General features: G+C 41.4%; 1 protein-coding gene across 1 annotated transcript in view; it reads left to right on the top strand.

The window, feature by feature from the left end:
- ADAMTSL1 (ADAMTS like 1) overlaps window positions 1-14335 on the top strand; it is a gene marked incomplete at both ends in the record, with an annotated part of 454988 nt that overhangs the window by 435185 nt on the left and 5468 nt on the right. The window contains 2 exons of the mRNA XM_084278732.1: window positions 9965-10165; window positions 11896-12076. Coding sequence (XP_084134858.1) covers window positions 9965-10165; window positions 11896-12076 — 382 coding nt within the window. The remainder of the gene's footprint in view (window positions 1-9964; window positions 10166-11895; window positions 12077-14335) is intronic.

A 14335-nucleotide genomic window follows, 5' to 3' on the forward strand; every position in this document is an offset into this window, starting at 1 on the left:
TAGCAATTAAACTGTTTTTAAAACTAGCAAGAACCTTTCACTTAAAAGATGAAAAGCATTCCCTTTACCAAAAACAGTATTTCCCTCTCTTTTTTCTTTTACTGGCAGTAGCATATTCTCCTCGTTTTCTAGCAGAGTCGCTAGAAGAGGCCCCAGAAAGCAGAATGGAAAAACACAATTATGCCAGACACCTTATTTGCAATGGCCAGCCTTTTGAGTATGAATAAATTATGTATTCTGAAAGGGCAAATTGCATTAGAGCCAGGGCCTGGAGTTAATGTCTTCTTTTTTTAGGGGGTGGGGGGGGGGGCACATCAAATCTGTGGCTAATATTTGCATACCTGCAGATTTAAGAGTTATCTAGATGTGGCAGTTAAAAGAAAAATTAACCTAGAACTTTTTGAATGTTCTGGGGAGCATTGTTGTGAGTCAAATATTCTACTAATAACTACTTCAGGAGAAGAAACAGAATGTATAGGTAGACTGATGCCATGATCAGGACTAAATTCTTTCAGCAGAGCCAGAGAAGTTAGTGCTGGAATTGCTTCCTGTTTATCTTGCTTCAAATCTTGGCATCTGTAAATGTAGAACTGTTACATGTCCAAGATCACTGTGAAAAGCAATAAATGACCCATATGAACACAGCCAATCTCACCAGTACAAATCTCTTGCAATATTTGGTGATATACTCAAAAGCAAGAGTGTATCTACTGGAAGCAGATACACTCTGGAAGCAGAAGGAGTTTTGCTTTACTCCCTTTGCCCCTTGCCTCTCTACCATGAGCCTGCTCTAAATTTTCCTACGTTTTGGGAATTACAGCAAAGAGAAAACTGATGAGTAACGATGATTAAACCAGTGTCTGTGCTCCCCTAAGGATAACAGCAGCTGCAGAAGTTGTGTGGTAGGAGTCAGAAAAATCATGACTGAGAAGTTATTTTGCACACTATCATTTTTTTCTTCTTTACTCTCTGTAATAAATTGTACAAAATGTTTTAAAAGTAGTTCTAATGCTAAAGAACATTTCTGCTGCAACTTTATTTTACACTAATACTATTTCTACTGTGATGAGGATAAAATACCAGGTGTATTCATGGGATAATCTGTCCTGTTAAGTGCATTTTCCATTCCCTTCCATTTTTGCCTGGGTGACAAGACTGTCTTGTCACACTCTTTGCAAGAATTAAAATTAATATCATGTCTCTGCAGTTAACATCGCAACAATTCCCAGAAAGACTCTGATCACATTGATTACATTCTAAATACTATGTACAGTTCACACAGTGTTGCAGCATCTTCATTCTATATCAGACTACACTACAGCATTTTGGTGAAATGTCTGCTTCTCCTTTGTATATACTGAGTACATTTCAGTGCGTATATAGTACGTACCTCTGCTTAATCATGCATTTCAACCACGCTGACGGCGTTTGTTTTTCAGGCAGCCAGGCACTAGTCCTGCCACTGCCAAGCTCTGAAAGCAGAGTCAAAAGAGCAAGGTCCTCAAGGCAGTCTGCAGCCTTGGGTTTCTTTCCTTCCTGCTGTTTGGTGCCATGAATGACCTAATCCGAGAACCACTCATCTACAGCAGTGGTCCAAAATGCTACCACATAAAATACTATCACTGGCCTCTGGGGCAAAATCTGTTTAATTTTGGTTTTGTGGTAAGCGATGCAGCCCTTGAACTTGTGTCTCTAAGCTTTTCCTGAATCACTGGCCTGTATTCTGTTGTAACACATTTAGAAATGATATAAAGCTCTGTTGAGGGAAATTCTGGTGAAAAACTGGGGGTATCAGACTTGCCACAGGTATCGCGGTATGGAGACCTGTCTTTCTGCCAGCTCCTTCACTTAAAAGATCTTTTAGCTTCTTGAACAACTTAAGCTTTGATCTAGAGTAAGTGCTAAGGGAGTTTTCAAACACTGTGGGATTTCTAATCTGTTGACTAAAAGATTTACCCATTCCAAGTTTTGAAGCACCCTCTCTCTCTGTGTTGGTTCTCAAAACCTCTCCCAGATGCGTAAAGCACTTTGTGAATAGGACAGAGGTTACAGCCTCACTGGAGCAAGCAGCACTGGCTTTCCTGTACCACCTCCTCTGCTCTGCATTTGTTACTTCCCTTGTGCCACAGGAAGTTTCCTGATCTGCTGATGTCTCAGGACGTAGAAAATTTACATCGGCTTGAGAAATACAGAAAGGTTTCTACAGCAGTACTGGCCTTTGCAAATTGTGCTGGTAATTGCCTTATGTGCTAGCTCTTACTCTGTCTTTTGCTGAACTCCTTGGTGCTTGCTACACATGACTCTTTTGAGAGCTTTTTTGCCCACATAAATGTCCTAATATAGTTAACCTGAAGCTGTAGCAATGATTAACAGCGTTATACTGAGGAGTACTCCTTTTCCATTTGTCTCCTGCAATGAATAAACCCATCAGAGTTCACTCAGGAGGTCATTAAAAGATGCTGTATCCATTCTCACAGAATCACACAATAACAGAACAGTAAAGGTTGGAAGGAACCTTTGGACATCATCTAGCCCAACATCCCTGCCAGAGCATGACCACCTAGAACAGGTTGCACAGGTTCATGTCAAGCAGATTTTGAACGTCTCCAGAGAAGGAGACTTCCACAAGCTCTTTGGACAGCCTATCCCAATGCTCTTCAACCCTCACAATAAAGAAGTTCCTCCTCATGGTTACGTGGAACTTCCTGTGTTCAAGTTTATGCCTACTGGCTCTTGCCCTGTCACTGGGCACCACTGAAAACAGACTGACCTCATCCTCCTGACACCCTCCCCCCGAGTATTTATAAGCACTGATGAGATCCACCCCCTCAGTCTTCTCTAGGCTAAAAATGCCCAAGTTCCTCAGCCTCTCTTCGTAAGAGAGATGTTCTAGTCCCCTAATAATCTTTGTAGCCCTTTTTTGTACCCTCTCCAGTAGCTCTTCCTTCATCCACCCATTCAGTCATGCCCTTGTAGAAAGCTATCAGGTTAGTGAGGCATGACTTCCCCTTTGTGAATCCCTGCAGACTAATTCTGATAGCTTTCTTTTCCTCCACATGTTTTGAGATGACCCCCCGAAGGAGCTTCTCCAACATCTTCCCAGGGATGGAGGTGAAGCTTTGGTTCAAGGATTTGCCACTGGTGGTTATTTTCATCCCAGTTCTTATTAATACAATATTCTCAGTGTGTAGGATTCCAATTGTCAAAGCCATTTTTAGAAAACAGTATTACTACCAGAGCTTGAAAATTCCCTTGCAGTTTAAATGGGCCCACCACGTGGCTGTGTATTGGGGAACATTTTATACAACCTTTGTGGGGCAAGGAATGGGCCCGACTCAATTTTTGTTGAATGCAGTGTAAATTTACAATGCTATGTAAGTGATACCCAATAGCAACAGCTTGTGGCATTGAGTAACCATTTACGTGTTTTTAAAAACCATTTAATATGTTTATCATAGAAAGTTTCGACTGCTCCTTTGGAGCCATAAATAGTTATTTAAGATACTTTCTTCTTTTAAAATGCTACTGTCATCAGCTGAATTGGCCTATTTAAAGAATTCCTAAATACACAACTTTCCTTGTCTAGCATAAATTAGCATTCATTTGCCCTCCTTTAAACTATTAAAAATAAATTATACGTACTTAATTCTTTCAGGGATTTTCTAAGTTTTATTTCATTCAGTGCATGGAAGCACTGCATAGTAATTTCCCTGAGTTAAGTGTCTGTTTATATTTACACTTTGTGCCATATTGAAAAATCTTTCCCCATAAGAGAAACTATAAAGACTTGTCTCTTACTTATGTCACTTAAGCAAAATAGGTTTTACATACAAATGACTTCCAGGCATGATCTTACCTACCCTCGTCTGGTTTGATAGCATTTTTCCGCTTATGTTAGATTCAGGACAGAATTAATTTTAACTCTGTTTTTGTTTTTAAAAAGCGTTTCTTGTATTGGTCACTTAAGGGAAAAATCAGGTATGATGGGAAATTGAAGAAGTATCTTTCTGTGCCAGTCTGATCTCAACCAGCATAGTGTGAACACAGTAGCACAGTGTGAACTACATCACAGTAGTACATGCAGCTTCAAGCTTGTGTATATTCAAGATGATCTGTGGCTTCTTTACATTTTGTTCCAAGCATTTTGTTCCTTGTTTCATCCTTAATCTTGTTTCTCTTTCACTGTACAGATTATAGTGGAAACACTGTCAGGTTGTAGCCTGTAGCTGCATTATATTTATCACTCGAACACAGTGTATTGTTGTGTACTGTACTTTTCTCTCGGAGTTCATTAAATTATATACAGAGTCACAGAAATCTTATTTTAGCTTGATTTATTTGTTTTAATATAATTAATAGTTCTGCTACCAAATTCTTTCTTTTCTCCTTTGCCAGGCATTTCAGTTTTCAATCATCTTTCATCTCCCAATTTTATGTTGGGATAGGTACATATCTGTGTGTTGCAGTGGCAGGGGCATAGGCCTTCTGGTCTAGATTAAGTTTTCTGTGGTACATTTGTTGTACTACGTGATACCCTGAAACATGCAGTCCCTGCCAAATAGGATGCTTGACTTTTTCAAATTCAGCCTTTTTTTTTTCTTCTTCTTCTTTTTTTTTTTTAATTCAAAGTATTTTGAACTAATGAAGCACAAACTTTTGCCTATTTTGCAAGGAGTGATCACTGGTGAGCAGCAAGGGTGTAAGACTGAACTTGGCAGTACAAGCACGTAGCTGCATATTGGCAGAAATGGATCCAAACTGCGTGCCTCAGTGTGTTTTTATCTCCCAGCTTTGCTACCCAGGCCTATCTCTTAAACAGGGTGCAATTTTCAAAGATAAAGCGTTGACCTGAGACTAAGAACGCAGGAATTTGAGTTCCAGCTTCACTGCTGGCACATGGCTTGGTTGCGTGTACCTCCATGCGCCTTGGTTAGCTGTCAGGAGGATGGAAAAGGTGAGCATACCTGCTACAGCACAGCAGCTTCAGGGATGCAGCTGGAAAGCTGAGTAGTTCAGAATTTTTTTTAAATAATAGTCCTACTCAAAAAAGAAACTGCCTCGTTTTGACCTGAAATCTACAAGCATGTAATAAATATTAGAAATATTGTCTGGGATTAATCAGCAGGTCAACAGTAAATTAGAGTGCTGGCTGTTAGACAGATATGAATGCATGAAAATAATCTATATTTTAAGAATTGTTACCTTTTTAAGGTGATGCTGTGTATATTTTTACAAGTATTATAAACAGTATTTACAAAATTGGTTCAATTCTGACATTTTCACCATTGTTTCCCATACAGTTCTGATGACTTAAGATACCAGGCTAAAAAAAAAAGGACTCCTGAAATCAATAACCTTTGGACTTCATTATTTTTCAGCTCTATAAGTGAAAGTCTGATGCATGCTTCATATTTTGTTCTCTTAGCAGTAGCATTGTAGCCCAAAGTTTTTCTGCAGCTACAGTCACACAGAAAGTGTTGCTAAGGTGTAATGGGGAGCCGAATTCAGCCTGCACTGGAGAGAAAGAAATTATTTGCAGTGTTGTGAAACATTGGTCTTCCATTTCCAAATACCATTGTTATCCTTGAAATACGAACATCTTTCCTACTAAAAGATGTAATTTGCATTGGATTTCTGTGTGCATCTCCTGCTTTTGCACATCTGTGACTCATCCTGGCTTTGAGTGAATTCAGAATCACAGCAGACTTTGGACAGGAGGCTTTTTTCTGTTCTTAAGAAGGACTGAAGAAGATAGACCTTCACATGCCAAAGGTTTCACTGCTCAGATACAGTTCCCAAAAATGCTCCCTCCTCGCCTTCCCAAGGATTCCGATGCACTAAGGCTCTGCAATAGCTGTGCTGTCTGGAAACAAAGTCATTTTTTCCTTCTCAGGCATTACAGGAACAGGTGTTGAGCTTTGGAAGGATAAAGCAGTCAGTGCCCAGAGGGATGGGAGGAAGTACAGAATAAGTGTTGGTAATCTGCATTAAATGGTATTAAAACTATTCCTGGGAGATGAGAAGAGGATATTAATGAAACATGGGGTTTTATTGTGCTCTAGTTTTCACTTAATATGCATAAAACATTATCCTAAAGCTTATGCATCCATACACATGGGAAACATATAGGAAATGTCACTTGTGAAATGTGATTGATGCTTGTTCTGCAAGCACAAATGAGGAGTATCCATTACATATGAGTCTCATAGGTGTTAGCAAAGTTTTATTGTAAAATGTATAAAAAAAGTAATAATTACTCATTGGTAGAATGTATCTAGGGATTAGTGTTTGGGCTTTTCCCCACATATTATTGGTTACTGGCTGTTTCTTGAGCTAATATTTTATATATGAACTTTGAAAAAAGAAATAATATATAAGGAAGACTATATTTTTTAGCCTGACAACAACATGTTTAAAGAAAAAGTCACAAACAAGGACCATTTGCACACTGACGTCAATTTCAGTTCTTTTAGGTTTAATATCAAACTAACCTTTCTTCATTTGTCCTGTGCAGACTGTTTGCAAATGCAAACAGCAATACTGAGCTCATGACACGTCTTTGTTGGTTGCCATGGCTGTATGCTAACCTGTGGAAATGCCCGACAGTATCTTGAGAAAAGTAAATAAAAAACATTAGGATACCATAGGCAAAAGTCATACAGCCACATGTTTGTCCATTCCCTGAGTATTCATTTGTTTTCAACTGGTTTTAACTTAGGCAGCCTCAAACTTGTGAGGCTGATATCTTTTATGTCAGTCATTTACTTAAGAATGAGTATCTTGGAAACTGGATGAGCTGTTGTTGAGCACAAGAGTAGGAAAAAACACATCAGTATTCAGGACAAAAGGAGTAATATAAAATGAGGCATAGCAGGGATAAATAGAGGTCTTACAGAAATAGGAAAAAGGACTAAGCAGCAAAGAAAGCTGGGTCTTTATGGTCAGGAAGTGAGTGTTGGGGAGAGAACTGCCAAGGGTGAAACTGTATTAGACTTTGCCAAAGAAATGAAAACAAATAGCAAAGACTCTTTAGCCTTATAAATAAAAGCGGGAGCAAGAAGAGGGGAGACCACTGTGAGCCGTCTGAGTTCTCTTGTTCCACTTTTTTCTTCCCTTTTTCTATATTTTTTAATATTTTGCTGCATTAACTAGTTCTTTGCCAGTGAAACATTATCACTGCTGCTGCAGAGCCTATTGTGTGCATCACTCGCCTTTTGCTGGGGAACCCTTGCTCTCCTATTTCACAGAGTGAACCGTCCCCAAAGGGCAACATTATCTAGCCCATACTCTTCCCCACGGTGGATGTAGGCAGGGCTTGCCAGTGACAGGGGACACAGCAAAGACCTGTGTGGCCACTGCATCAGTGAGAGACCCAGAGTTTATCCTCTCAATCAGCAGATGGGATCTCTGCAGTGCCTGGATCTACCTCTCAGCATGAAAATGGTTGGGATGTGCCATGGGTCACCACTGTCTTTTTCCATCTTGTATGAGTTCTTCTGCTTTGTATGACCAATCCTCATGGGCAAGGCAGACTCTTCTGCCACAGGAGTAGTGTAATCAAAGGTGTGATCGGTGACAAAAAGCAGAGAAGTAAGTATTAGCAATAGCCCAGTCCCTCGTGCTAGTTTAGGGATGTGACCTAAGTCAAAAGAAGGTCATCAAGTCCTAATTCCAAAGCAAGACCTAAGTCAAAAAAAGGTCACCCTGAACAAAGTAATGTGCTTCTCAAGCCTCAAGGATTTGGTCTTTATGATGGCTGGAAATCAAGCTCTTCAGTCTTTCTGGGTAGAGTAATGAAAACGTATTTTTGCTCTTGCAGCGATATGCACATCAATACAGCATAGATAAATTCTTGAGAAAATGTATATTCAAATAAAACTTGGGTTGCAGCAACCATAAGTTATCTTCCCTCTCTCTCTTAGGAACATTTCTTGCTCAGTATGTTAGTTGAGGATCTCATTGGGTGGGCAGACAAGAATGAAAAGAACAACAGTAATGAAACTATCACATTGCAATGTCTGTTCACTGCTGCAACAAAGGCACCATATTCCCATCCTTATTTGTCCAGTGAATAATAAATAATAATTAAATGACAACAAGAAATATCAGCTGATTAAATTATTCATAATCTTAGAACAGTCTTCTGTCTTTCAGTGTTTCAAATTTATACTCTTCCTTTTTTCTGTCCCTTCTTTTTGAACAATATTAGCGTGAATGTTCAGGTATGTAAGTTGTGTTCGTACACATCTGTTGTGGTTTTACCCCAGCTGAGAGCCGAGATCCATGCAGCTGCCTGCTCCTTAAAGGAAAAGAGCAGGGAAAGAGGGAAGGGGTTGGGGGGGAGGTGTGAGAGGTAAGGGAAGGGAAAAGGAAGGGGCAAATAACCCCAAAACCAAGAAACTAAGAGGCCAGTGGGTTGGGATAAGGATAGTTTACTAAGATAACAGAAAGATACAATATAACAATGCTAACAGGACTTTAGAGCAAAAATATATGAAGCTGTTGATACACAATGCAGTTTCTCACCGAACCCACAACTCAGGCCGTGCCACCCAGAGCCGTCCTGGAACCCGACCGTCCCGCAAGAACCGCGCGTCCCAGAGCCGCCCCAGGCCTTCCTCCCGTCAGCCCCCAGTTATACTGGGCAGGACGTAATTGGCATGGAATACTCTCTTTGGTCAGTTGGGTCACCTGTCCTGGCTTCACCCCTCCTTTCTCATGAGTAGAGAAATACGAAGAGCTGAGAAAGTCCTTGACTGTCTGACAGCAACTAAAACCATCAGGGTGTTACCAGCACTGCTTTCATTTTAACTCTCAAACACAACATTCCATCCGCTGCTACAAATGAAGTTAACTCCATCCTGACCAAAACCAGGACAACATCTTTCAGAAGTACACTTCTTTCAAAAGGGACGGCAATAAAGTCCTCCATTGTACATTCATACTAATAGGAACAAAACACTGTAAAGCTGCAGCGTAACAAATTTAACAATCCATATAGACTGCATTCACAGAATCTTAATCAAACCTTTCATGCATCAATGAGGTGCATAGAACTGCAGGACTAGCTGGAGCCACAAGCACTCCAAATAATACATGCAATCCCTTACGCAAGCCTTTTCCAGCTTCCTGCCCCTGAAACTGGGGCAGATGGGTTACACCATGGATATCTCCTAGGTCTTTCTTTTTTCCCAGGGAATATGTAAGGTAACCTAACTGTCTTTCCCAGGATATGAAACTTCACAAATCTTCTGCAGTTCATGATAAAGCTGGCAAAGTATGCTGCAGATAAGTGAACCACAGGAAACAGCATCTTACAGATTCTCTTCTCCAGCTCAACAGACGAAGAATTTACTGTGAACCTTAACTTCATCGGCTGTGCTGATGGTCCTTAGGCATAAGAGTACAATGTTCAGAACAGCAAGGTTTTTTCAGTTGCTGTTTTTTTTGTTGGTTGTTGCTTAGAGAAATGCCCAGTGCTGCCACAAAAACATCTAAATATTTACTTTTTTCTGTTTTTATCAACACGTTTTTATGTATGAAAAATTTTGTGTAAAGTTTTGTATAGTAAAAAATTCTGATTTTTAATATAAAATACAAGAGAGGAAGGTGGCCCTTCAATAGGATGTTTGGAGATCAAGTTCTCTATCTATTGCTTGCTTAACCATGCTCCTTGACCTTCTGCTAGGTGTGTAACCTCCTTAACCCATTTTTTTCAATCCTAAAATGAGGGTGATCAAAAATAATGGGAAGGCTTGATATAAATAATTCCCAAAAGATCTGAGATTTTTATATGGTTGATTAACTGCTTTTGTGTATTTTTTTTCAGCTGATGAGGAGGTATTAGTTACCACACTAAAGAGAAAATGGAAATGAATCAACTCTAGTTTTGACCACTTCAAAGCATGTAATTTTGCAACAAGTTCTGCACTAGGTAGCTTTCCTTCATGTTCCCATTTCTTAGGTTGTGCTGTGGATGGTCATCCAACACCAAATATCACTTGGTTTTATTCTGGAGAGCCTCTCAGTCTGCAGCATCGTCTCCTGGCACTGGGACGGATTCTTCAGATATTCAACGTCAGCGATGCTCCCAATGGTGAATTCAGCTGCCTTGCTCAGAATGAGGCTGGCTCACTTGCACAAAAAACATCCCTGGCTGTACAAGGTATCAGAATCAAAATCACACAATAACAGAACAGTAAAGGTTGGAAGGGACGTTTGGACATCATCTAGCCCAACACCCCTGCCAGAGCATGACCACCTAGAACAGGTTGCACAGGTTCAGGTCAAGCAGATTTTGAATGTCTCCAGAGAAGGAGACCTCCACAAGCTCTTTGGACATCCTATCCCAATGCTCTCCAACCCTCACAATAAAGAAGTTCCTCCTCATGGTTATGAGGAACTTCCTGTCACTGGGCACCACTGAAAACAGACTGACCCCGTCCTCCTGACACCCTCCCCCCAAGTACTTATAAGCACTGATGAGATCCACCCCCTCAGTCTTCTCTAGGCTAAAAATCCCCAAGTTCCTCAGCCTCTCTTCGTAAGAGAGATGTTCTGGTCCCCTAATAATCTTTGTAGCCCTTTTTTGTACCCTCTCCAGTAGCTTCATGTCTTTCTTGAACCCGGGAGCCCAGAACTGCACACAGTATTCCAGATGAGGCCTCACAAGGGCAGAGTAGAGGGGGAGGAGAAAGTGCCTCAACCTGCTGGTCACACCAGGATGCCATTGGCTTTCTTGGCTTTGAGGGCACATTCTGGCTCAAGGTTAACCTGTTGTCCAGCAGGGCTTCCAGATCTTTTTCCACAAAGCTGCTTTCCAGCAGGAGAGCCCCTGACCTGTACTGGTGCATGGGGTTATTCCTTGCTAGGAATTCCTTGCTAGGAATAACCAGTTCTGGGGTTCCCAGTACAGAAAAGACATGGAGCTGTTGGAGCGAGTGCAGCAAAGGGCCACAGAGGTGATCAGGGGCTGGAGCATCTCTCCTATGAAGAAGGCTGTGAGAGTTGGGCTTGTTCAGCCTGGAGAAGAGAAGGCTCTGGCGAGAACTAATTACAGGCTACCAATACTTAAAGAGCTCCCATAGGAAAGTGGGAGAGGGACGGTTCATCAGGGCGTGTAGTGGTAGGGCAAGAGGCAAATGCTTCAAGCTGAAAGAGGGCAGGTTTAGATTAGACGTTAGGAAGAAATTTTTTACTGTGAGGGTGGTGAGGTGTTGGCACATGTTGCTCAGAGAGGTTGTGGAAGCCACATCCCTGGAAGTTGGATGAGGCTTTGAGCAACTTGGTCTTGTGGAGGGTGTCCCTGCCCATGGTGGTGGTGGTGGGGGGTGGAACTAGATGATCTTTGAGGTCCCTTCCAACCCAAACCACTCTGTGATTCTGTGATTCCATAAATTTTTCCTTAAATTTTGCCATAAAATTTTAAGTGTGTTGCAACTCCCCATTCATCTTCAGGATGGGTGGTCTGTCTGATGTGCCTTGTGAGAAATACACTATTGTAAGATCATAGAAGAGTAGATCATGCTGGTAACTGCAATTAAACACATCTTCCCTAAATCACACCCCTTTAAAAATACAGATGCAGTGTCCTCCTGCATCAGTGGCAGGACATCTGCTCCATCATGTCATTCACTTTCCATGCCTAATGCTTCTAAACACAAAAAACCTGGATATGTCACACTGAGTGGCACTCAGTGGCTTACACGGTCTCTGATCCTGTTCCTCCTTTGTTCATTGTTTGGTGCTTTGTAGACGTCAGCAGCTCCCCCCTTCACATGAGACACAGGGTCCAGATACTTCATCCTGGAGAACACCTCTGACTCTTACTTTCCTCTAGGTGTCCTGCTAGCAGTTTTTGAGTGTTACTGTGTCTCTCCCACACTTTTTTGGCAGAATACCAATGGTCAGTGGACAAGCTGATGCCTTGTTCGGCTTCCTGCGGCCACAGAGGGGTGCAGCTACCACAGCTGAGGTGCTTACTGGATGGGGCCGAAGTCAACATATCCCACTGCAAAGAGAAGCCCAAGCCAGCCCTGCAGCCTATCGCATGCAACAGGAGAGATTGTCCTTCACGGTTTGTCTGTCTCATGTTAAAACTTCATCCATGCTGTTAAGATGTGCTTGAGGAGGTCTTAGCATTGCCTATGACATGACGCTGTTGCAGCCTGCCTGCAGAAAAGTCATGGCTAAAAGGGAATTTATGAGTGCTTATCCTAGCCAGTTGGGAATTTGTAGGAAGATTTGTGGAAAAATTTGACAATACATGGCAGAAAGAATTTGCTCCTTCAATAATTAGGTTAGAAAATAATAGAGAGGTAATTTAACACTTTTCAGTAGCAAATTAAACATCTTAAGTTGTCTTGTGCGATTCCAGCCTCACCCTACACTGGATGTAAATGTCATGCCTGTTCTGAGCTTTGTACATATGGGAGTTTTGTCACCCAAGAACTGTAGGGTCCTATCTTTTTTGTGTTCCACATGGCTTCGTGCCAATTTATCCCAACAACATAAAAGACAAGAAGCTAAGTTTAGCATCTCTTTTGGGGTTTTACTCTGAGTTTCCGTGTTGCCTGAGTATCAGTACAGGCAGAACCATAGCTGCAGCTGCAAAGAATTCCCTTAGCGGAGTGGAAGTGTATTTAGTAAAATGGGCATGTCCATCAGATCTAGTGGGTGCAAAGGAGGGGTCAAGCTGAGTTCTGCCTACTTTTGGACATCGCTACTTTGTGGTTTCCATGGGATTGTAGCTCTGCCCCTGTCATCCTGTTTCCAGTTACTGTTAAACACAGTGGAGCCAGGATAGCTTGAAAGACTTCTGACTACACTTATATCTTCCTCTGCTGCTTCTTCCCCATGTAAAATGCTTTTCTTCGTTGACACACATTGCTGAAAACAACAGATCCTGAGTGCCTATCTGGAGAATCAGTGTAGTGTAGTGTTATGAGTCCTACGTGTCCTACTTCTGCAATTTAGTGACTCCTTGGCTGAGATGTATAAATATGCTTTTCCATATTCTTCTGGGGTTTTATGCCCTCCTCTCCCATATTCCAGCTGTGGACATGATGTGTTTCAGTACACAAGCACTTAAAAGTAGGCAGGATCTCGAGAAAAGTTTAGCACAACATCTCTCATTCAACAGTTATTTGGGACTTGTGGTGAAAAGGAGTCTAAGCTGAGGCAAGGAGAGGTGTCAAGATCCTGATGAGAAGGAATCATTCAGATTTACCACTCTTGCTGTGTCTTGAGTATATGGTGAAGTTCTGTTTAATTACATTTTAAAATACATTCCTAACCCTCTTTGAAGGGAAATGTTTTCTGAGTTGTCAGATGAGTCATAAGAAGGAAACAAAAAGAGATTTAGTGAAATATGAAACACACTCATTAGCAGCAGTTTTCCTTAGTGATGACCATAAATTCCTTGGGAATGGTTTATGTCTTTTTATACCTTCCCTGAACTGTAACACAACCCACAACACTCCCTCAGCTCTTGAGAAACTGCTGAGATGTTGCCTTGGAAATAAAAGTTAATTGCAGTGCAGAAAAGCTTTATGTGGCGTACAGAACCTTCCACTTCAGCCTCACCAAACTGCTTGAAAAATAGAAGCGTTTTTGTTTTCTGTGTGGGGAGTGTGTTGGTTTATATACTTGTCTGTGCAACCATGGGAGCTAATCACCTGCAGAAGGCTGAGGAATAGCAATGGATGCCTTTCCATGGGACTGGAGAACAGCTATTGCCTAATTTTTAAGTAATCATAAACGCTGCTGGTAGGGACTGTGATAGGCACTATTTTCCTCCGAATAACACACAAGTCTTGCTGAGTATCCTGAAATTTAATGAAGCAAACTGCTGACTTGACCATAAAACCTTCAGGAAACTAGTAATCAGTTCCATCCTTCCTGTTCCTTCCTACCTCCTTCCCAAACCCAAATGTACAAATGTTTCACTTAATGATCCTTAAAGAAACAAAATGTGTTGTCTGTCTCAGTAAGAGTTTCAACCTGAGCTATTATTTTCTGTTGTTACAGGCTTTTTACTAGTTAGACTGGATTTTTTACCCCCCAGCAAGTTCAGGGCCTCAGCCAGTGAATGCACAGTCTGAGCTCAAGAGAAAAGAAAGAAGATCCCTGGGCTGACTGTGCACCATCCCTGAGCAACTTTCGGGCTTGTCAGGATTATCCCAGCTGTCGTAAATAACAGAGCAGGCAGACACCAGCAGGACCCAGCAAGACTTTGGTTGTTCTGTCATTGGAAAGTCCTAAGTGGCCTGTGACCTATTTCAGCAACTTTACAGACATAGTTTTCACAGAATCACAGAATGGTAGGTGTTAGAGG

The sequence above is a fragment of the Gallinula chloropus genome (assembly GCF_964237585.1).
Source record: "Gallinula chloropus genome assembly, chromosome: Z".
Classification (NCBI taxonomy): Eukaryota; Metazoa; Chordata; class Aves; order Gruiformes; family Rallidae; genus Gallinula; species Gallinula chloropus.